Source organism: Rhyacophila brunnea, unplaced genomic scaffold (assembly GCF_057557595.1).
Source record: "Rhyacophila brunnea isolate RB1 unplaced genomic scaffold, BYU_Rbru_1.0 scaffold_8, whole genome shotgun sequence".
Classification (NCBI taxonomy): Eukaryota; Metazoa; Arthropoda; class Insecta; order Trichoptera; family Rhyacophilidae; genus Rhyacophila; species Rhyacophila brunnea.
In genome coordinates, this window is record NW_028233350.1 from 41,219,633 (window position 1) to 41,244,874 (window position 25,242).

General features: G+C 34.7%; 2 protein-coding genes across 3 annotated transcripts in view; one reads left to right on the plus strand and one right to left on the minus strand.

Annotated features, from left to right (window-relative positions):
• Nucleotides 1-9,506, minus strand: part of LOC147064240 (proton channel OtopLc-like) — a 252,185-nt gene extending 242,679 nt beyond the window's left edge. Inside the window, exon 1 of the mRNA XM_085958679.1 lies at nt 9,277-9,506. Within this exon, the coding sequence (XP_085814805.1) occupies nt 9,277-9,506 (230 nt within the window). The remainder of the gene's footprint in view (nt 1-9,276) is intronic.
• A 2,790-nt stretch (nt 9,507-12,296) lies between these two features.
• Nucleotides 12,297-24,087, plus strand: cass (apoptosis inhibitor cassowary). Of its 2 annotated transcripts, XR_015072024.1 has the most exons (9): nt 12,297-12,463; nt 12,559-12,720; nt 17,720-18,052; nt 19,029-19,226; nt 20,851-21,048; nt 21,138-21,374; nt 21,889-22,053; nt 22,634-23,370; nt 23,681-24,087. XR_015072024.1 is itself a non-coding variant. In XM_085959295.1 (8 exons), exons 1-8 carry the CDS (start codon nt 12,389-12,391, stop codon nt 22,964-22,966), a joined length of 1,701 nt encoding a protein of 566 aa, XP_085815421.1. In that variant the 5' UTR covers nt 12,297-12,388; the 3' UTR covers nt 22,967-23,849. The 2 variants fall into 2 exon arrangements, 1 of the variants encoding a protein (XP_085815421.1); XM_085959295.1 differs by having other exon boundaries at nt 22,634-23,849.
• Nucleotides 24,088-25,242: the final 1,155 nt, after the last annotated feature.

Here is a 25,242-nt window from a genome sequence, read left to right on the forward strand (position 1 = left end):
AAGACCGTTAACATGGATTCCCGAATTTCACCCGTATTGCCCTGGTTGTAAAACTAAATTTGCGTTATTGGAATAGTGACCCTAAGGGTGTCTGCAACCCAAAGCTTGCAAGCTACCAAACATTCATGTGTGAGCGGACAGAGCAAGTCGTCATGCGCTGACTATTAGTTAGAGTAAGATGCAAGCTAGATCGGGCTTACTCATAATTATTGCCGGGTCGTTTTCGAGACAAATATTAAGTGAGCTTATATCGAGTTAAGTCCGCTGATATTAAAACAGTAAGTTTTAACACTGGCCGAGTCGCTGAAAATCGGGCGTCATTTTAAGAAGTATATGATTCATCCAGTAGTATATCAATGCCATTGATCCACTGTGAAAATAGCTACAACTAACTTCGCATTGCACGTTCATTTGCAGAGAACTTCACACTACTGCCATGACATTTATTTGCTAATTTGCAGGGTGTATAAAAAGACAATCATTCACGATGAGTAGACAAGCAACCAATCATCCTACACTTTGACATTATTATGTAGTTGAAAAATAATCTAAAATTTGTGTAAAACCGTTTATAACTAACTGCACTCGAATAAGTAATCACAATGAACATAATAAACGGTCGCCGTTGCGTATGTAAGAAAATCGGAATGACAACTGAGCGGTTTTAATATTTGTGGAGTTTACCAACTTAATCATACTTCATGCGCTTGCAAAATAATTTAAAATGTCATAACAAAATTAATAACGTAGAAGATTCCTTATATGTACGTATAACATAAATTCTTGTATGCATATACAATATAGGTATATATATATATAGCAAAATACCGTAGTGATATAGTGGTAAGAATCTTGTGGTAGGAAATTAACATACTTATCTACTATTTTTTTTCAAACGAGAAATTGTGCACTTATTGAAATCGGAGCATGGATTTACATAACTTTCTTCCTTTCATCCCCCATCTTCGCACCCTTTAAATAATGGTTGACAGATAGATACCTTCCAAAATATGTGGCCCATGTTTGAAGCGAAGATTTTGATTTAATTTTAACATGTCAACAACCTAATCGCCCTAATCAAACTTTAGAATAGTCAGTCATCTTAACTGCCATAAAATTTCCTTTTCCAGCAATCTTAGTGTAATTATTACAAGTATTATTTCTAGTACCCACAAAAGAATGACAGGTTTCATAAGCTATACAGAAGGAAATCAAAGACCAGAATGGTTTATAAAAACAAACACAAAAGCGGATGCAGTTTCAAAACAATCACAGTAAAGCAATTCGTAAGTAACTATTTTTTAAAGTTCTTCCATAATGTTATTTTTTAATTCTGGATTTGGGTATCAGAACATTTTTTTCTTACGAACACGTGTTCGAGAAAAGCAAAGCGAAGGAATTGTTACACACGTGCATAACAGACAGTGACTCAATTCCGAGAAACGTTTGTTGAAAATAATTTAAAAGCTTTTTTATGATTAAACTTTTTCAAAGTATGCCGAAGTATCCTAGAGTAGAGACCTGGACCGATTGACTAAGGATTGAACCGACTGACTGTCAAGTGTGTTAGCCAGGGAACACAGAAATAATGGGAACTGAAATACCTAATGGGTGTGGAGAAACAGACAACCGATCTAGAATGTGAGAGAATATGGGATAAACTTAAACACGTATCAAGAATACGCTTGTATTTCGTTCTGACAACTGCTCTCGTTTTATGCACATTCAATATTTATGTATTTTAGCACGTCTATAATGTGTGGTTCATTTTCGAAGGACACACACACATTCAAAACCCTGCGTCAAAATGATTGGGATATAACCTATTGGAATCCTATTTATTAATCTGTTCTGGGTGTTTGCCATCTGGGTGCCGAAATTAACCCCTCCCCCTCCTAGTATAAATATACTTACTTAAAAAGTCACGAAGAAATTTTTACAAATACAAAATCAGATACAAAATCTATACACTCGTAACACTGCCAAGGATTCAAAAATACACGACTAAATTTTAAATTCTAAATTATTGAAATGCTCGACGTTAATTTTATATTTATTGTATTGGCCCTGTTTTTAACTTAGGGTGTAAATTTTTTAGTAGGCGGCTCAGTACTAGTGGAGGTCCTGATAATATATCACCATGTTTGCCTTATTTGCCAATTCGTGCAAGAACCCGTTGTCGATACGGTTCCACGCCATCAGAGATGTAATGACCATTTAGATTAAAGACAACTCCAGCCAATTTCATTGGGGGGGGGCGTCTGAGTGGCTGTTCCGCGTGCTACGTGCGCTTCCGAAATTTATCGCGTCGAAATTTACACAAGAATTCCCCCAAAGTGAAAATTCCAATGTCGCCTGACTCTCGCCCCCTGACGAAGATCGCATTTTACAAAGACAATAACGGTGCGAAGAACATCGTTTGACCAAAGAGAGGTGCGCTATTTTGAGTAGCAAATTACTATGAATATACACAGTACCAATCGTGTCCGGTAAATTGTACGTATACAATACCTACCTATACAGAGTGACGTCCCTAAACAATTTTTATTCTCAAATTGTATACAAATTTGTTACCTACCCAGCTATTTTAATTATTATTTCGTTGTTGTTTGGGCATAACCTGATCAGTGTTGCCAACTGTCGTTGACAAAAAGTGGCAGGAAAAACGCTAGATTTTGAAAAAAAAATACTTACTTCTTTTGCTGATGGAAAATAGTGCAAAAATTGAAAAAAAGGTATACTTATGTGTAAAAATTACACTACATTTCCCAGAAACTCATTTAAAAATTGACAAAAAATAATTAATTGATCTTACAACCTACGATAAGTAATAAAATAGGTAATACCAAAGAGTGGAATCCCCGATAATCGTCAATCCGATGACACATGCCTAAGCACAGATTAAATTATATATTATGTGATACCAGCATATCACTATAACGCCAAAAATGCTCCTATTGTTTCATTGTGTTGCTTTATTTTTCAAGTACCTACCGACATACTTTCATTAAATATCTGAATAAATAAACTAAAAATCAGATGAAGGCATCAAAAAATGCTAATAAAAACGCCATAAACTAGATGCATTTATTGGAAGATAATGTATATCGAAAATGCTAGATTTGACAAGGTTGGCAACCTGTGTGTTGTGCTTTTTCGATAATTTTATATTAAGAGTAAAAATTTGGTAATAGCCAGATATCTGTATTTCATTAGAAAATGCTGTGGTAATATTATTATGATGATAATATGTGAACAAACCCAGCCGTTAATTAGATCAAAACATGACCAAAGACCTGATAAATGTAATTATTTTCCTAATTAAAATCTAATTGTTATCATAACTATTCTTCATCGTTTATTTAAAATGTATCTGGTCACCAATTATTCTAGTTCTCTCTCTTAGTTCTAGGGCTCTCCATATTATACTCTCTCAATATATATTATGTTCTCCATATTTTTTGTACGGTGGCGAGTCATGGACCCTGAGGGTAAGGGAACAGAAAGCAATTGATGCCTTCGAAATGTAGTGTTGGCGCCGAATGCTTCGTTTTTCTTGGACAGAGTGCAGGACGAACCAGTCAATCATCCAGAGACTACAGATAAAGGACAATATGTTTTGAGTTTTTCATTTTGTCATTCTACAATTTTTTAACATATTGTTCGGTGCGGACCGGATAACCTTGAGAGACTGGTGATATATAGGTATATAGCAGAGGAAGAGAGGCCGAGCGAAGGTGCTGACTGGAGGCAGCATTCACTCTGACCTGGGAGAAGCAGAGGATCGAGAGGGCTGGAAAGTTTCGGTCGCTCAAAAGAAGACAGAATTTCAAGATGGTCACGATCCTCAGCCATGACGGAACGACCAAGAAGAAGAAGATAAGTATACCGGAAGTGGTCGAAATTTGAGCGTATTGTAGATTTTAGCCTATATTTTTATACATTAATTTGATTCAAATATATCTCACCTTTCGCAACTGACATCATAAACACAAAAGTTACACGCGACAGTTACTAGTAGGTATACCTACATACATAAATTTCAAACAGTCAAAAAATATCTGTGAGAAAAAAAATAATAATTATTCTGAGACAAAGTAGTAATTGTGAGGATTTAGATTAGATATAAACAGATTCCAAATGACGATTTTGTGTCTCACTTAAAATAACTTCAAATACACACATCCGGTTATATATTTGATGCAGTGGCGTGTAAATCTTACTAAGCGATTATTTAACAGCATATTATCCAGCAACAATAAAACCCAACCACCAAATTAATGAAGATTAATTAGTGTCTGCCAAATAATTTTGACTATAAATAGAAGGAATCTTGTACGTTATTGAAATCATATTGAAAAGTCCAAATGTTATACATAATTTGAAAACACTTCTGAGAAATATATAACTAATAGAAAAATACGACACCGATTCGAACGTGCGTCTCTCGGAAATCGCACCCATGTACACTGACCACTATGTTATAGGTACCTTATCTAATTGCGATGAATTGTAACTAATGGTTCTTACAATACAATCTGAAGCGTGCGTTACTAATTATTGGCAATCGGATTTTTCGGAATTGCTCCAAGATTTTTGTTATAACGTACTTGCTCTTGCTAATATATTAATTAACTATTTTTTATTCAACGTATAATTTTATTCACAAGATTTAAGAATGTGGTTGTGGTATTTTTTTTTCAAAAAGATTTTTTCTATTAGTTATATATTTCTCAGAAGTGTTTTCAAATTATGTATGTTCAATAAAAGAATGTTACATTCCGTCTCTGTTCTGGCAGAACACACTAACTGGAGAATACTAGTTTTGAGTAATTTGACTTTGAAGTTGTTAAAATGTTTGAAATGGTCTATCATGTGAGTTTATTAAGTAATCGTAAAAAGGATGACTTTAAAATAAAGACTGTTTATTTATTAAGAAGGTTTCCAGACGGTAAAGTTTGAAATAAGGAACATTTTGGTATAACTAACTCAATATGTCATTTTTTCGAATTAGTGTCTTCTGCCAGAACAGTGACGATTCTTAAATGTTGTGAATTATTCGTTGAATAAAAAAAATAGTTTATCAATTAATGCTATAATGTAGACGTCTTTAACTTATATTATGTGTAATGTCCACTATCATATCAGTTATAATACATAAATTGAATTAAATTGAAGAGATGCTTCAAGTCACATAAACTACCTAACTATAGGTAGACCGAGGAATCTCAATTGCTATGAAAATGATAATGGGGCAAATATTGGTGTTATATTTTTGTACGGTATCGAGTCGAAGCATATGTGGAAGCGGAAGGAATCGATGACTTTTAAATGTGATGTTACTGATGTTAATGCCGAATACTTCATATTTATTGGACAAAACATAGGATGAATCAGTCAATTATCCAGAGACTCATCAAGATAGAGGAACTGCGATCGACAATACAAACATAGACCCCTCCAAATCAACCCACCTCGCACCACACTCGGTGTCAATTGAGCGGCTTTCCACATATACAGATACCCAAGACTGAGGTCGCCACGCTCTCGAGTGAGCTTTGACTGATTCTAATGATTTTACTCTAATACAGGTGCCGTGGTAGAGAAAGGCGCCGAGAATTAATAAAAAGGGAAACGAATTTAGTAATATAATATATAACAAAAAACGAAGCTAATCAATACGGACAGCAAAATTTATGTGAAGAGATCTTCACGTCCGCAGTAAGACGACTACTATCGACAGTGTATCTGAGTCGCATTCTACTGTATTTTGAACATATTGTTCGGCATGCACCAGATAATCTGGATACTGGTGGTTTTCGGTAGCCTTCAAGGAAAGCGAGGCAAGAAATGGCGTCGGACGCTAGAGCAACCAAGTGAAGGAGCTCACTGGGGTCATCTTCACTCTGCCCTAAGAGAAGCAAACGACGGTGAGGGGTGAATAGTACAAGGTACTCAGAAGATAACTGCATTTCAAAATGGTCACTATTTTTAACCATGAGAAATGAAGAAAGACAGAAATATATATCCTCGACAACTGAACAATATTTAAAATTAATATATTAATATGTAAAGCCAATTAAAAATATCAGTCAGTATGAACCCGATTTTGTGTTAAAATGATAAGTTATTTATAGAAAAAGCACAAGAGAAATTAAGTATATCGAAGTGTTGTATTTTTATATTACCATATTATCAGCTTTCCATCATCAAAATAACCTGAATATTAAAAATGTTATATTCTTGTTAATTCAATGAAATGATCACTTGTGAGAAATGAAAGCATTTTATTAGTGTTCTGTTGCTTTAAAGCTCATTGTAATTTAGAAAAAGCTCTTAAGCTCAAAGTGAGCTTTTTAATAAAATTAGGTCGTCAGTAATAAAAATACTTAGGCATCGAGTCAAACGGAAGAAAATTAAGGCCATTTTACATACCTACTTCCCTAACATCTAACGAAAATGAACACCATAACGTGTCAGGCCTTATATATTTAAAAAAAATAGCCCCGAATGCAATGCTGTGATTAATGCGGGGGAAGTCAAAATGTATTCCCATGCTGTAAACAAATAAGTAAAACACAATTAAGAGAGTAGATAAGTAGGTGATGCGGAAGGCCGAAAAGCCTCTAATGACAGCCAGAACGCACTCGGGGGAAAAACTCTACAAGAAAATGAAGAGCCATTAAAATATAATGAGACTTGTTGGAATGTAGCGTAGTATCATAAAAAGAAACAGGAAGAAAAAAGAAATTAACCAAGTACATACTTGTTCACGGTAATGTGACAATTATTAACTGTCAATTTTTGGTGGAAAGATATTATGTATATTATTTAACATTATATATATTAGTATTTCCACTCATCTAGAGGCAATGGCGTCCCGTGGGGGTAAGGCAGGCCATGTGTTGTTCATGGTCGGCGAAGGAATGAATAGTTACTATCATTACAATTTTTGAAAGCAATGGCGCTTTTTCATCAAGCGGACGATGCGGATGCTTCGTTATAAAGTATAGACATCTTAAAGGCGGCCTCCAAGCTTGATTGAATTTTTGATTTTTTGACGAAATAGGAAGGAATTTGAAACTCGCAACTGAACAGTTGATAGATCTATGAATAGAGCACCTACGTACCTACATTCAAAACTAATTTTATTGAAAAATTGTCAGGAGCTATTTTAGAGACTTAGCGCCTCATATGTATCTACCTACGTCCTACATCAAGATTTTTATTGCAGTTTATTGTCAGTTCAACATCTTACTTTTCATTATTATCATAATATTCACTCCTCTGGAGACAGTGATCATTAATCCATCGCTATTTCGAAGAAATGCTCTAATCCTCGGGCGGGCAACATCAAGAGAGACGCAAAGAGGCTGAGTGTGACTTTCTGAAGAGAGAGAGAGAGGGCCATGAACTGAAATAGTCTATAGAGTCAGATTAAGTAAGTAACTAAGGTATACTTAATATCATACAAATTCATCTATAAACACGTAACCATCGGACTAAGATGTAGGTCCCATTGTCCAGCTAGGCTTGCTTTGCATGCTTTTGTGATTAGGTAGTTTCTCCACCGATATGATAATAGACAAAATTTTCGCCAGGTAGCCTACCGAATCTGTCAGTACTTCGGGTCTCTTCATACCTAAAACCGGTACTGCCTTCTGGGGCTTCCTGGCATCCGCCAAGCTGATGAAAACGCGTTGGCATAAAATATTCCTGATTTTATGTTAGCGCCTGTGCTATTATGTATTTTTATATTGTCTTTTACATCTTGCCGCCATACGAGTGAACGAATGAATTCAGCAACCAGCGATAAGATTTTCCACATTTTTCACTTATATATTATACAATATTGTCTTAGTTTTTATATGGCACAGGGCGTGCATCGATTTTGTAATCTGGATGTAATATAATAGGGGATGTTTTAAGCTTAAAAACCTGGGATTTAGAAACTCAATATCTCCGACTTAGCTAAGATTTTAAAATTACAACACAATAAATTGGAAAACGTGAAGTACCTTACTAAGCTTTATTTTGCTAACTACAATAATGTAAAAGCTTCTTTGAAAAATGACAATCATGTTGGTGACACATCGATTTTTCTAGAAAAGCTTAAAAATATTATTTCTAGAATACTTAATATGATTCAAATATATTATTAGGAATCGTATAGATAGCATTTTATTCATAAATATGACTCATGCCTACATAAGCTACTAACATCTCAATAAAATAATCCGAACAATTTATTTTTCTTTGTTAGTCACCCTTTATTTATGCTTCAGAACTATTCCTTTCAAACGGAAGCTGTTTCACTACCTCCTATCTAAATAAGTTGTTGAATTATGTATGTCTCCATATAGTTTGGTTGATATATGATAAAAATAAATTATATTACTTATATTATTAAAACTAATTATAAAGAGCGGCAATACGATCATTACAGTTTTCACAAGCAGTGGCGGGTTTTCGTAAAGCCGACGATGCAGTCGATTCGTTAGAAAGTATCGACATCTTTGCTTTAAAAAAATCTCAAGGGGTCTCCAAACCTGTCAGCACCCCAGATCTACACGTATATAAAACCACTACAGTTTGAGAGTAGAATTCGTGAAAATTCTCCAATCCTCAGTCTATGGTGTGTAATGTAAATGTAAATAGGTAGGTAATGCACCATACGATTTCGCATATAATATGAGACTATACTTAAAAGGGACAGCATTCTAATACTGCTTGAGGGCTGCACTTTGTCTAGGGACGTTACTGCTTCAGCGGCGATATTCTTTGAAGAAAATGATGCAACCGATTCGTCATCAAATTTAAAAAAAAATGGGCTCCAAACACTTCAAACTACTCTTCTGCAACATCTTCTAGGTGATGTTATCGACTAAATGGGAGGAGCTTGTTAGTTTATAATGGAAAAATGGGAGGAGCATGTTAATTCACATTTTTAATACGTAGCCAAGAAGATTTTGCTGATGAGTAGTCATAAAATTATTAAATTTTGTCCATTTATATTTCACAGAACAGGCGCTCAACAATCATTCAACAATTTAAAAATCAGTAACTTCTCATGAGAATAGATAGGTCATGCTTTGCTATGAGACAGCAAATTAAGACATACGTTGTGCATATTACATACTTACACCTTCAATAGTAGATTCCGTGGACCTTCGTCATAAACGTGCCACTGCATAACTAGATAAATTTACTGAAATATTACCTAAATAAAAAAACAAACCATGTTAGCTATAGAGAACGGAATAATGAGTATCTTACCATTGCGCTGCTAACTCTTGAGGATCGTCAAGTCCTGAAGGTGTAGCCAACGTATCGGTGTCTCCTCCATCTCCCTGCGGCTGGTCCCCCTGCGGCCGCGGCCCTTCGATGGTAGTCACCTCCTCAATATCCGAGTCGATTCCCTGGGCAAAATCCATGTAAAAGGAATCCCGAGAATCGCTCGAGCCCCTCCGCAGTTTCAACGACAGGTCCGGCGAACTGTCCTCCATCTTGGATTATTCTCTTTTCAAATACAAAACGCGGGAATTCGCGAGTGTGTTCAATTATGGTCCATTTTTAAATTTACTATTATTATCGGACACGCAAAAAAGGCCGAATTTCGCGTTGCTTTTACCTATTTACATTGGACTCGGATTGTTTCATAAGAACATTTGTTTAGGGCAGATAATGTAATGGACATTTTTGAAAATTATTTTTCAAATAATTATTACAAATTTCATAAGCACGTTTTGGTGTGTGTTTTTTGTTGCCCGAGGCAAGGATTAAGGCCTATTATTTTTCTTGTATTGTAAAATAATCGGTGACGTTTATTTTTTAATTTTAAAATATTAAACACTTTATATTAGGTATTTTATTATGATACACTTGCAAATCGGATTTTTTTTTTTAAAACACAGCCGATTTATAGTAATATTATATTTTTAAATGAACACATTTATTTTATTTTACAACTAAGTATTTAATGTTGCCGCAATTTTAATATAAATTTTATATTTTTTTTCACGCAATCAAACGAATGTCACACCGGTAATGGATAATAACATGAAACTTTCCCGTTGGCACTCCCGGGTGGGCGAAATCGAATAAAAAAAACCTCCATTGTCCGACAAAGTTACGTTAGAGTACTACAAATACGTTTCGAAGCTGCGATCCGCTCAGAGCAGTACCGACTCATTCAATTCTCTCACGTTTCACTCCCACAAGTCGGCTATGGCAACAACCCGTCGATGTTTACATTTTCATTATACGTTTTCCGTTTTCAATTTGACATATCAGATGTTTATCAGAATCCAATTGGAGCACGGAAAAATAACGCACAATTTCACATCGCCACATCATACAATGTTATTCATGAAATCTGCGAATTATCAAATATAACCAACGACGTAAAACTCGCGAGCGCGCTCCGAATAATGACATCGACAATAGTATAAAACTGCAAGAACATAAACAAAACACCGTCTTATTGATAATTATAACATAAACACGCTATTAAATATTAAAAACACTATTATCAAGCAATTTTATCATTATTATAACGTATCAATATTACAAGTTTTTAATAAAATAGTAATAATAAAACGATCGCGTTTCCGGGAATATTAACGAATTTCACGAACGACATCCTCCCTACGCAGTGTCGACTCCTGTTTGAGGGAATATTTGATTAGTTCCCTATTTTACCACCAGTCGTGCCCTTAGCGCTCTCTGGTGGCGGAGCCTGCGAAGGGCATTCACATCATCCCTTCGTTCACCACCGGGATCAATCTACTCACAATACCTACTACCTAGTACCTATTTATATTGGTGTGTTCTAAAATTATCAGCTATGTAGGTAGGTATATCTACTCAATCTCGTTATTTCGACTCACAATAAATTTCAATATTAACAGCTGTTTCATTGTTAAATTAATATTATCTAATACCTATTACCTATACTTTACACCTCTGGAAAAATTCACGAATTTAGCAGGACAGTAGATACCTAGGTATGTATAAAATATTAAATTATAAAATTAGCTAGGTAAATTATACCTATTTCGTCATTATTAATATTTAAATTTAGACACGCCAAATTACTATATTCAAAAATATACATAATAGGTACAATTTTAATATAATAATTGTTTCATATAACTCACTAAGTGTCATAGTTTATTATTGCATTAAATGAGATGTACCTACCTATTTTTCTATTTTGCTGTGATAGCAATTCTATGAATGCTAAACCACAGTAGGTACCTAAAGCCGTGTTGACACGGTCCAAGTACACTTGGATCGAGCGCCATCCAAGCGCACTCGTACGGGAGATCTTCATACAAATTACTCCTATCCAAACTGCTGCCGGACCGCGTCCTACTCATCCTAGCTTGCCTGGATAGCTAGTATAGGAATAATTAGTATGAAGATGTCTCATACGAGTGCACTTGTTGGCACTCGCTCCAATGGATCGTATTTGGACAGTATCAACGCGCTTAAGTGTTCAGTTTTCAAGATTTAAATGTGAAACAACTTGTAATTTTGATAGGTTACATGGAAACACATGAAAATTAATAAACTATAATGGCATAATGTATTTTTATTATTGTTTTACGATTCACGATAAGTGTACAATGAGTTATGAAGAATAATAGGATGTTTTAGTAATTTTATTAAAAATCCTATGTAAGACGTGTTCGACAAAATTTGTAACTTTGCTAAAATAAAAACCAAAAGAATTGAGAAATTAGAACATTGGCAATGTAACCCATAAATCGAAGTATTTTCTGGTTTTCGAAATAATTTTATATATTACGCGATGGTAGTGACATCTTTCTTTTGTATAATTTAAAAGGATACAGAAATCTGTAACGTAATAGCACGTTGAGGTTGAATTTTGTACAAGAGATGTCACTATAAAGCCATCCATTATATTAGTTTTATCCTATTCGTAAAAATCATTAATAATTTTGTAGTGTTAAGAAGCTTTCCTCAATATTAATTATTTCCATCGCACTGCACATGCACCAAATATTATGACAGTACATATTCGCACTCGGTTTGATTGATAAATGGAATATTATGATTTCAATGTTAGAATTAATTTTGAAAGAGCCGATTTAATTTCAACGTAATAATATTGCAACCAATAGCAAAATTAAATGAGGGAAACAACAATTAATTTTATTGTAGAGTTTAATTTTAAGCCATAGACTAGATCTAATAATGGCCATTGGCCACAGACAATGCTTGTTTTACCGGTAACGGTGGTAACGCAAGCTGGCAACATTTCGACATTTAATGGCGGAGTGGCATTTGTATAGCGTGCGCGTAGTGTTTTGCAACGGAATTATAAATTTCTGTAATTAAACTAGTTACACACGGCATTACAATGAGTACAGATAACATAGAAAAACTTTACAAAAACTACGGCATATTGGCTGACGCGAAAGACAAAATAGCAGAGGTTAGTTATTGCGAAATCTCGCTGTTTTCAATGGACATTTTCTGTGATTGTATATTGACAAATCTAACCTATCTGATTATTATTAACCTTTTTAGCACGAGAAGGAGTATATTGAAATCATTGAAGCGGTTAAAGGGACAGACAAGGAGAAGCGCTTGGCATCTCAATTCATCGCCAAGTTTTTTAAGAACTTTCCCAACTTGGCTGATCAAGCGATCGAAGCACAGCTCGATCTTTGCGAAGATGACGATATTGCAGTATGTATTCTCAATAAATAATCCCATTCCCGTAAATGACAAGGACAACTGAAAAATGAATTATGTTCGCACTATTAAGTGGGTATGTGGCCAGTTTTTACGTACGCACATAATGACGCGACTTCAACTTGATGTCAACTCGGAAAAGTCTACAAGATTGCTTTTCCGATCTCACATACGAAGGCGATTTATCAAACGTCAATATCATGACAACAATTGACAAACAATCAAACGAACAAAACATCAGAAGATGTAACTGTGATTTTGCAAAATTAGATTTAGGTTAGCTGATATAGTGTGTGCATTCATCAATATATTATTATTAATGCACAGTCCATCTATTAATTTATTACAAAGATATCATTTTAACCTCTTCAACTAAAAATATCTTATTACTATTCCTCGCCATTATCCTGTTTGGGCTTGACAGATGGCTTCTATCTTCAAGTAGATCTACTATTCAGTATCAAAGCTGGTAGTGATATACCACACTCTAGAGATGGGAAAACTGGTCGATTTTGAAGACTAAGTATACTTACTACCAGTATAAAAAAATACTTAGTATAGAAACTTGTTCCAAAATACTTACTAGTATTTGAAATACAATATAGAGCGTTTGGCGTGCGTATGCGACAAAAGTTTCATACTCAACTGAAACTAAAGCCAACTCCATAGTAGTATTTGAAATACGTATCGGCTCAGGGAACTCAAGACTGTGTAACGGCTTTAATAGAATCGCTAAAAATATGCTGAACTCCGCTTGTCGAAAAGTCCCATTTATTATAAAATTTTAAACACATTTTAAATTTATGAGTTGTTTTTCTGTTAGGTTACAATATTCTTGTTAACAAAAATGAATAACAGTGATTTTTCAAATTTTAAACATGTTTTGAGCGGTCGTATAACAAGCCTAAGCCCGTGCGTCATCTCACCACTGTGCTGCGACACAAAATTTATGACCTATTATTCAAACATTCGAACGCAATAGACTAATAAATTAAAATATACCTATATTCAAGTGCTATTTCGTTTGCGCGCATTTAATGTCAATAGTGTTGAAAGTCTACCAACTACCGAGTGCACAGAACAGCGACTCGCGATGACATCATCACAAGTTTTTTGGAATAAGTTTATTGGGTCACACATACTGAGTATGGGTAGTTTCATCCGAAACTTGAGTACACAAGCTGATGACAGTATTTCCAACTCACCTCTACCACACTCCCATTAGCTATGTCTACATTTGGTCACTTCACTTTTAATAGCGCTTGTACATGTGCATGGATTTACTGGCACTAATAGTGTGTAAATTAAACAATCGCGATAATAACTGTTTACACGCAATAGTGCTGGCCGTCTCACCAATCTCATTCTTCTAGTGTAAGTGAGACGCGTTGTCATTGTATGGTGCTATTTGACAGGTTGTGGAAATGTAGTTCCGTATTTTTTCCAGCAAGTTCGTCACTATCATTCTACTACACATGCGCATACATCATGCAAGTTGCAACTATGTATTGTATGAGAATTCAGAAACCTTTAATTTTTTTTGATCTATGCAGCAAGTCTTGCATCATGCACCATACATAATACCCCGTTTACACGTGCATAGATTTACTGTGCACAGTAAGAAAATGTATGGGGAAACATGTATTATCCTGCAATTGGCAAGATTGCGTGGATGAATCAAACAAGTTTGGAAGCTTCCGAATTGTGCTGATTTATTACGCGCAAGTAAGATCTGCGCCTGCGCAGTAGAACGATAATGGCGAAGCTGTCGGTAAAAAAATTACATTAAACTACTCATTTCAGGTTAACCGATTTTCAATACGTCGTCCTGTCAAATAGTAGTATAAAATGACAACATCACGTCTCGCTTACTCTTGAAAAATGAGATTGGAGAGACAGTCAGCACTTTTACGTGTAAACAGTTATTGTCATGATAGGTATTTTAAAATAAGCACTATTGCCGACAGTAATTCCATGCATGTGTACAGGCACTATAATACGTGTTCACAATTTTTTGATTCATGCATGCAATCTTGCAACTTGCATGACAGTACGTGTTTACACATGCATTTTCTTGTTATGGTAGCGACAATACATACTGTCGCCAGTAAATCTATGCACATGTAAACGGGCTATAACACTGAGTAGTTTTGGGCATGCTTTAGGTTGAATCTGTGGAATGCACAGCATCAACTGTCTGCACTTGTATGTCAAATGGTTTTTATTTATTCACGGGAAGGCAGTATTGCTGATTTTTATCTAGAGATTGTAAAAATTATAGTACTTTGAAAAAACTATAGTAAGTACACCAGTGGCGAGGGGTGGAAGTAGGCTGTTAAGATTCGACATAAATAGTGCACACTAAACATTGTCAGTCATACTTATTTGTTTCCATTGAACTAAGAATACAATTTTATTTACAGATGGTTCTGGTTAAGCCCTGCCTTATAGGGTATCCATCGAAATAAGCCAAACCGAATCGTTTATTATCCTCCAAACTTACGCTGTTTCCGTTAACAACCATTTACTAACTAGTCGAGCGTTCATGGAGCTGCATGCGAAACTGTATACAGAAACCGCTTCGTGTTCCATAATGCTCCATTCAAATAACGGTGTTTGTAGATGCACGTCTATTTCAAACAAGTATTCCTTATATATAAACAGAAAAATATCTTCCTCTATGGTCAGTTTTTGATGTCTATGGTCGCTTAACTTTCAAATAAACGATAAATTTTCACATTTTGCAACTATATATCCCTAGTAGTCTCTATATGTTGAACTCGCTATTACATACTTTCATATTTCTCTTATTTTTCGATTTAATACTACATTATGGCCGGAAATCCGAATGCCGAATAAATATTATTAAATAAATATATAATCATTACAATATTTATTTATAGGAAATCTCTTAACGTGGAGGGTAAACAAATAAAAGTAAATGGTTATTGTGATAGTATAGGTACCTACCATATAATTATTATGCATGAATCGATCCCAGCACAATCATGTGAATTGAGTTGTTAAAAATATTATATTATATTTATTAGATTTTCATGAATCTGCGTCTGATGTGTATTTACTAACGAAACTTTTGAATTCGAAAGCGTCACCGCTTTTACGAAATTTGCGACATTGTAGATTAGCTTCATCTACGAAAGCAAAGTTAAGTATAAATAAAGCAGTCATGATTGAATAAAATGGAGCACCAATTATAGCATCAATTGTAAAATAGATAATACTATTAGACAATAATCAAAATAATTCACTGAATCATAATGAAATACGGAAGAAAACAAGTACCTATAACAATTATCAACAAACGTGGGCTGTCAGTTACAATCTGTCAAACATCGACTCTGGGCAAATTTTGCAATCGGTTCGCTAACCTTATGGTCGAGGGGCATTCTGTGCTCGGATTCGGCGAGGTGCTTATATACAAAATCTCCATGAACGCAATTATACGTTTCGCACGCCATCTGGCATAAAATCGCATTCGAAAATTTTGGATGGATAGGGTATAAGCCAAACCATAATAGTTTCAGTATGCCATGGGCGATCCGATAAAAATAGCGCACATTTTTTCAGTCATACTTATTTGTTTTCGTTGAATTAAGAACACATTACAGATGGTGTTGGTTAGTTTTTTAAAATTCATTAAGCCCCGCTTAACCAAACCATAATAGATAAATATGTAAAATTATGTGTGATTTAATGGAATAATTTTAGATATTTTATAGATAATGAATATTTTTTGACTTCTATCTAATATGGTTTGGATTAGGCAGGGTTTAACTGAATTTTAAAAACTAACAACCACTATAATATATCTACACGTTTTAGTCTTAGTTCAATGAAAACAATATACCTATTCAATCCTTCAAAATCATAGTATTTTTTGTTTATTTGTTGTAAAATTCTAGTATAATTTACCATAATATATTTTTCGCGTAATCATTCGATTGGCAACACTGACGTGATATTGAACAGAAATCCATTGCTAGCGGAGCTACGTGCGCCAGCTGTTCTGATGCAGTTAGAGACAGTCAATGCGTACTACAGTACTCTCTCAGTAAACCGCCAGCCCAAAAACCAGACAAGTGTCCAATTAATGAAAGCGGCGGATTATAGTGCATACATATAAAATATGGTAAAAATTGAAACAGTTATATCGTAAAAAAATTTTTAGAAATTTTTACTAGCAAATTACGGTTTTATTTATAATCAAAATCAAGTATTTACTAAATTATACATATTTATAAACTAAGTTTATTAACTAAATAATAAACAGTAAATCACTTGACACAACCAGTTGTTCAGTGAGGCAGATATTCTTGAATGGGTAGGATTCCCAGCTTTCCTTATGACCAAAAGCTTCATTTTGCGTGTCCTGGTTGCATTGGAACACGGCATAATTATTGTGATGCGGTCCTCGGGTACTTTCCTCCCTGGTACATTACTTTCTTCGCGATGAACATACATTTTACAAAGGAGAAGTTTCCAAAATAAACTCTTCTCATCTGCGTTGTATACTTATACGCGACGGACTACTGAATTTGACTATCAAATACCGGCGAATTATAGAGCTTGATTTTGTGCTTTCAACTAGTAAAAATAACGGCGAATTATAGTAGTTGTCGGATAATCGAGCGTTGGATTGCTGAGAGTGTACTGTATATGTATGCACTGCGATGCATTCATCTAGCAAATGAAAAATTGGATGAATGTAGACAGGGCCTATACATATTCATCTTTCAACTTAAACAAATCTATTATATTTGCTTAAGAACTGTATGGCATTATAAATTAAACAAAACCTGTCGTTCACCATCACAAAGAAATACTCAAGTTCCCATATCGTTTTGGGCACTACTATAAAAACAATACCTCAGTTTTAAGTGCATGATTATAGTTGTTGTTCTCTAATGGGAGTAGTTTTGTTTCTAGTTTTGATCGTACCAAGTTGTCAATGCCAACTGTCCGTTGTTTCCAGATCAGAAAACAGGCAATCAAAGATTTACCAAGCCTGTGCAAGGATAGCAAGGAGCACACACAGCGGATCGCCGACATCCTGGCGCAGTTGCTACAGGCAGACGATACGACAGAGCTAAACATGGTGAACAATTCAATCATGACTCTCATGAAGCTGGAGGCCAAGGGGGCGCTCAGCGGACTCTTCTCACAGATACAGCAGGGCGCCGACAACGAGCTGGTTCGCGTTCGCTGCATCAAGTTCCTATCTTCCAAAGTGAAGCAGCTCGGAAAGGAGTACATCAACAAAGAGACAGAGGATTATATAATTGCTGAATGCAAAAAAGTTCTCGAGGTGAGGGTTTTAATAGTTTGTAATATCAATATTATGATATTAATATCGACTGAAGGTACTTAATGGAATTTGGATTTAAGTTTTGTACTATTCCACTTGAGTCGTTTTTTGCGATTGCTATGGATTTAGATAATATGCTTATTGAGTGTATTATTATTGATAAGGTAGAGGGTTTTTTTTACAAACATTTCAACTGTTCATAATTTGTTTATTATATATTTTTTTATTGACTTAATAGGTAGGTGATAGGTTTAACTACTTTATTGTATTGATTTGTTATATAAGTTCTAGTTAATTTTATTCGTTGTCAGTGTATATTTGCCTTTTGCTGAGTGTACATAGTGGCTGAAGATGCCGAAAGGCGAAACCCGGCTCGCAAAAAATTACTGAAGTGAAGTACAAAACTTAAATCCATTAGAATCAATATTATGATTTTTTGCCAATCAAAAAGATCATTGCATAGTTTGGGTAAACCAAATGAATTTGAACTATAAATAGGAGTCTTATAATATATGTAATATGTTATTAATTCTGTTATGACATTTGAAGTTATTTTACAAGCACCTGAAGCATGGTTAAGTAGGTAAACTCCACCAATATTAAGATCTCTCATTTGCCATTTCAATGTTCATGCTCAAGCAATGGTTGTCATTTTTTATGTTCGTTTTGATTATTTACTCAAGTGATGTTTTTGATAAATTTTTCAAATAAATAATGCCAAACTGTAGTATTGTTGGCTGCTTATCTACTCATCGTGACGGATTGTCTTTCTACATGCTCTGCAAGTAGTCTGTAGTGTGAAGTTCTCTGCAAATGAACCTGCAATGCAGACACTTGTAGCTAACAATATATGGACCAGTGGTTCTTTTTTTGCTTCAATTTCATACATTTAGAATCCATCTTTATACAAGGTTTTTTTCAATATCTTTATAATAAAAGTATACCATTTCAATATGTTGCTATTTTATTTACACAGGATGTAAATGCGGAAGAGTTTGATCAAATAATGGATTTCTTGGGCTGGACACGTTTGGGACGGACATCGACCGGGCACCGTGAGTTGATTGACATTGTGGCTGCTCAGGCTTTATCCGAGGAAGAATTCTCAGCCGGCGAATCAGAACACGTTGACAGACTCGTTCAGTGTGTTGGACATGCTCTCCCCTATTTCTCTGTAAGCCTTTTCATTGAATATATTTTTGTTTAATTTCGTTATTCTTATACCAGTTAGGTTATAGTTACAAAGCTGTTTTACCTACAAAGCTAGTCCAGGATCCCAAGGTGCAGCTCCGTTGATGAGGCTAGGGTGTCATAATTGGGCATATATATATAATATAGACATAACTTCTTTAATTTATTTTTTTACATCGTGCTGGATCTCATTGTTAATGTGGAAAAAAATCCAAATATATATTATGGTTGTATCTAGGGGACCGGACAGACTTTGTGATTTAAGAGTTTGAAGCCGCACAATGGCGCTGTTGAAAGGGTCAATGATTTCGTGCACTCGTGCTTCTCCATTAACCGGTTAGATGCCACGACCGTATATATACGGTCTACAATTCCGTGGGCGCAGTGCCGGCCATAGTAAATGACCGTATATATACGGTCCACTTTGACACCTATTTTTACTATCCAATGACAATTATTTTAATAATACAAGCATATGGTAAACACAGCAACATCTCTTGGAATCATGGTGTAATATTTTTGTATTTGCACAAACATTTTTCTGTTTTAAAATCAGTGTTTTAAAATAGCTTCATCTCGTTACCGATATGTGTCGCTCAGCAGGGTTGACACACACGTGTTGACAATATCAGTCAGTTGTCTTGTAATATTTGCATTGCTAACCTAACTTTGTTTTACGGGTGGAATACTGGAATATTGTGATTTTATAGTTTATTTCTTTTATGACAGTTTTATAATCGTGTGTAAGTTTTGTGACAACCCTGACGTTTTGTGAAATATTTGGTTTTGATTTTTTTAATAAATGGCGAAGCAGATGACAAATAGTGCATTTATTTGGTAAGTCTATATGATACACTATTTATTATTTATTGCCAAAAAATATATATTTATTAGGTTTTATTTTTTAAAAGAAAATCGCGGCCTTTCATGCACGGCCATACTTAAACTCCCGGCATATAACAGGTTAACAGTGGGAGTATCATAGAAATCGAAATTAAAATAGGAATAAATTGTTATGTATGTCTCGGTAACCTGGTGCATGATCAAAAACATGAAAAGAGTATTGGCCTCATTTGAGCAGAGTGCTGTGTGGTATTTTTGGACCCATCAATGACCTATATTCATCTCATGCGTTTATTTTGTAATTTCTAATTATTAAAGTTTTTTAATCCATTATTTATTGACATGGTTGATAGGTTATATCGACACTAGTACAATAATACTATTATAATGGGATTATTTTGATATCTTCTTCTAGTAAATGTCCGATTTCATTCACCTAAGATTAAGCGCTAGTTAGGGCCATAAAGACACCCTTATATATGACTAAGCACCTAACCCTTAGCCGGCTCGCACATCAAAACTCGTCTTGTCTGCAACGTGTCGAATACTCGATGTGACGTCATCATTATTCACAAAACACCACAATATCCACGTTTCAGGAGGTGACGCGTGACTGGCGCCAGGTGCCTATGTGCGCGTACTTCATAATATGCAACATTCCTAGAAGGTTTGATTTATGGCTGTGTGGCAGATGAGGCGAGTTTAGATGTAAGAGCCGGCTTAGTTCACGGTAGTTAATGTTAACTTTTTCCATACTCTTTCAGACTCAAAACGATTCCACAAAGTTCATGTCATACTTCTGCGAGCATGTTATACCAAAACTGAACGAAATTCCCAGCCCCACCGAAGAAACCGGAGACCCTAAACTTGAACTCTTGAAAAATTTCTCAGAACTTTCACTGAATTGTGGCACTTTGGAAAAGGCTGATACCAAAGTTGAAGCTGTCTATGAATGCTTAATTGTAAGTTACGTTATTTTATTACTTTTGCATATTTAAAAGTCAAGTATTTAGTAGTTTAATGGTACTAATTACATTTATTACTATTTCAGAAATTCATGCCTCTGCCTCCGGTAGTTACCGAAAATGTGGAAGCGGCAGAAGAGACCATCCCTGTTTTGGAATTCTCACATGTCGAATGTCTATTGTTCGCCTTCCACCGGCTGGCAAAGCAAAGTCCCGAAATTTTTACAGGCGATGCGGCGAGGCTGAAGGAGTTCCGCCTCCGTTTGCAATACTTCGCACGGCTTACTCAGGGATACATTAAGAAATTGAAGGAGGCTACTGATGTAAGTTTAACATATGACCGATTTTCCAATATTTTGTTCAGGTTTGTGTTTATAATATTTAACTAAATTAACCGACACCACCATCTGCAATGTGTATTCTTAATTCAATGAAAAGAAATAAGTATGACTGACAAAGTTCAGTGTGCACTATTATATTGGATATCCACAGCCTACCTCCACTCTTCGCCGCTGTTTTTCCGATATAAAGGATTGAGCTCTAGCTTATTTCACACACACTTATCGTAATTTTTATTTTACAACTGTTTTATCATCTATAATTCGGAAATACACCCTTATAGGTGCAGGATGTGACTCACACCAGCATCCATCGGAATCTGATCAATGTACTTTACGAATTCAACCACCTGCACCATACTTCATTACGACAAAATTATCTAATAGCTATGCGACTGTTGTTTTTTGTGTTCTATTAACTGGGTATTACTGACAACAGTTGAGAATAATGACACCTCTTGCAAATAAATATTCTGATTCCTGATATCTCTGTTTACAGGGGAAAACTAATGAAGAACTGAAGTCTGACGAAAACAAAATTAAAATGGTCGCCCTTAAGACAACTTCCAATATTAACACGCTTATAAAGGATCTTTTCCATACTCCTCCCAGTTACAAGAGCGTAGTCCACTTATCATTCCAGACAAAGTCACCAAAGCCTACGGTAAGGACACTTGATGTTCAGAAGCTATTTAAAAGCCACATCAAATAATATATCAAAAGTTTGCATTGGAAAAAATAAAAGCAGTAATCGATGTTTTTTTATGCTGACAATATCATAATATTTAATTATTTATGTACCGATTTGGTTTTTTAATTTATTTAGAGATTAGATCATTTATAGGTACATAGTTATTTCATTTATGCCAGAACTATTTCCAAAACTTGAATATTACTCCATCGTACATCTGTCAGATTCGTCAATAGGGCAACGCCTAGCAAAGCGGCATGACATTAAATCCGCGGCACACTTTTCCACGTGTCTAATTGTAATTTTAAAAACAAATATTAAAACTTTATTTAAAAACTGTATTTACACTCAAAAAAAAAAATATTTCAATGAATATTTGTCCCAGCATGAAAATAATAATATATAACCACAATACAAATCAAAATTTAAGAAATCCTATATTATCATGTATTTTTACAGCAAAATGTTTGTTACCTTATCATTTCGTGACCAATGTACAATCAGCTGTAATTTGTTTTGTCATGACCTGCTTTAATATGAACTGTGTTTTCAGAGTGACCGAGAATCGATGAAGTCTTCATCTAGGGAATTCCACCATTCGGCTGGAGAAAAACGTCACAAACCGATAACTTTCGACAAAGATGACAACAAAAATAGGTCTGCCGAGAAACGGGCCAGAACTGACCGCGGCAGCAATCAAAAAATGTACGCGCCCCCTTCGGGAAAATACAGCAATCGATTTGCCGGAAGCAGCGATTCTAATTCGCAGTCGCAAGGCAATGGAAATGGCAGTGGAGGCAGAGGTCGATGGAGACGCGGCGGCGGAAGGAATTTTGCAAGAAACAACTCGAGAAATGGTGGGCCGTATAAAAGAAATCAATATTAACCTCAATAGCGAAACGCGGTACCATATCACCTCGATCGATCTTCCACAATTACATACAAATACAATTCATTCTTCTGCATTATGATGTCAACGGAGAGCCGGATTGATAGCATCTTGTGTTGTCTCTGTGAAGAATGATATGCTCTTTGGCGATGTTCCTCATCTGTTTCAATCTTTGAAATCGTGTAAAAGTGTGTAAGATTATTACGAATGTATCTAAATTATACTCATTATCTGTTATTACTAAGAACTGCCGAGTAAATACCTACAAATGTCATGCCACACCGCCTACTTGTGTTTTTTCCTATATCCATATTCCTTAATGGTAACATTTCCTATTGCTATTCCCTTTATTATCTTCCGTTCCTCATGCGTTTTTTACATTTCAGATTCATTCCAAACCAGTGGGTCTATTCTATACTTATTGAACACTAAATTAATAAATAGTATCAAACTTAGGGTAGGTTTGTATCAAAATATTAGCACTTATTGTAACAATTACACGAAGCTGGTTTTTATTGTTGCAATAAGTGCGATATTTTAACAGCAGCAAGATATGTGCTGTTAAAATATCGCACTTATTGCAACAATAAAAACCAGCTTCGTGTAATTGTTACAATAAGTGCTAATATTTTGATACAAACCTACCCTAAGTTTGATAATATTTATCACTTTATCACTTTAGCGGTCGATAAGCATAGAATAGACCCACAGAGCAATAATACAGCAGCAGGGAGAGTGATAATTCCTCAGCGTTTTGAGTTATAGAATAGGGTGTCAAGGGTGAAAAATATAGATTTACTAATTAAAGAAGTAATTTATCTTGTGAGAAATACTCCTAGTCAAGTAATTACATGGATTTTGATCGCTAAATGTCTCGTCTAAAATAAAAAGGAAATTTCCATTTCTTATACAGTTTCGTGTATGGAATAAATCATTTTAGTGTTTTTTAACAGAGACGCTGATAACCTAAAAAGTTATTACATAATATATAACCTCATTCAATGTTTGTAAAACTTGTATATAGCATAGCGTTCACTGTTATGAAAATGAAACTCCCCCTGACATTCTAACTTTGAATCGTCGTAATAATTAATATTAAATTGAATTCTTTATTTAGTCGCAAATGTAATTCTTCATTTTAGGTCGCCATTTCGAAGTCTAAAATGGAACAGATGACTGAACAAATGATGTTCTTATAATCCCTGTGTTTTTTTTTTATTGTAGTCATAGATGGAAACTATTTGTTTAGCCAAGCAGCTGCATATGTTTTTTTATGTATTCGTAATCATATATTTTTACAGAATGACAGTAATATTTTTCGGACCTGTCTTTTTCTAGAATGGCGACACGATGAATATAATATAGATTATATTATTATTTAAAATAAGTATTGTTAATGATATAATGGGATGTTTCATCTTAAATCCCCTCCATTGGGTCTATTCTATACTTATCGAACACTAAATTGATAAATAGTATCAAACTTAGGGTAGGTTTGTATAAAAATATTAGCACTTATTGTAACAATTACACGAAGCTGGTTTTTATTGTTGCAATAAGTGCGATATTTTAACAGCAGCAAGATAGGTGCTGTTAAAATATAGCACTTATTGCAACAATAAAAACCAGCTTCGTGTAATTGTTACAATAAGTGTTAATATTTTGATACAAACCTACCCTAAGTTTGATAATATTTATCACTTTAGCGGTCGATAAGCATAGAATAGACCCACATGTGTAGATAGATTTTATATTTTAAATTATATCCGAATATTTTAAATTATGATAATAGTAAGGTCATTTTTCAGTGTTTTTTAAATGCACTGTACCTACTTCCCGGATTTGAATGCCAATTTTATTATTTTCTTTTACAGAAAAATTGCGTTTATGTTATCACTTTTACATTTGTAATACCATGACAGCAGACTTGTTTTTGTTACCGCATTGTGCAGAATTTAATGTCTGCGCGCATAAAACCGATACTCAAACCAGTCATGTTTGTAAATCAAGGTCATCTATACTCAGGCCGCGGCACTAACTTGCGAATTCCAATGGTAGTGCTAGTTAATTATTTAATTTCAAATGCAATACGATAGAGAACCTGTTCATAGTAAATGAAGATTTTCGACTATATATTTCAATCATACAGTAGAACCTCGTTAATACGAATTCCATGGGACCGATAATCGAGAGAAAAAAAATCGAATTATTAAATGTATATTGGGACAATATTAAAATTTTGAAAAAAAAAAAAAATGGATTTTTATTAATAT

Excerpts from the sequence above, each read along its gene's own strand:
- cass (XM_085959295.1), top strand. The coding sequence starts at position 12,389 with ATGAGTACAGATAACATAGAAAAACTTTACAAAAACTACGGCATATTG. Across the intron at positions 19,227-20,850 it reads ATGCTCTCCCCTATTTCTCT|ACTCAAAACGATTCCACAAA; the intron begins GTAAGCCTTTTC and ends ATACTCTTTCAG. Across the intron at positions 22,054-22,633 it reads CAAAGTCACCAAAGCCTACG|AGTGACCGAGAATCGATGAA; the intron begins GTAAGGACACTT and ends CTGTGTTTTCAG.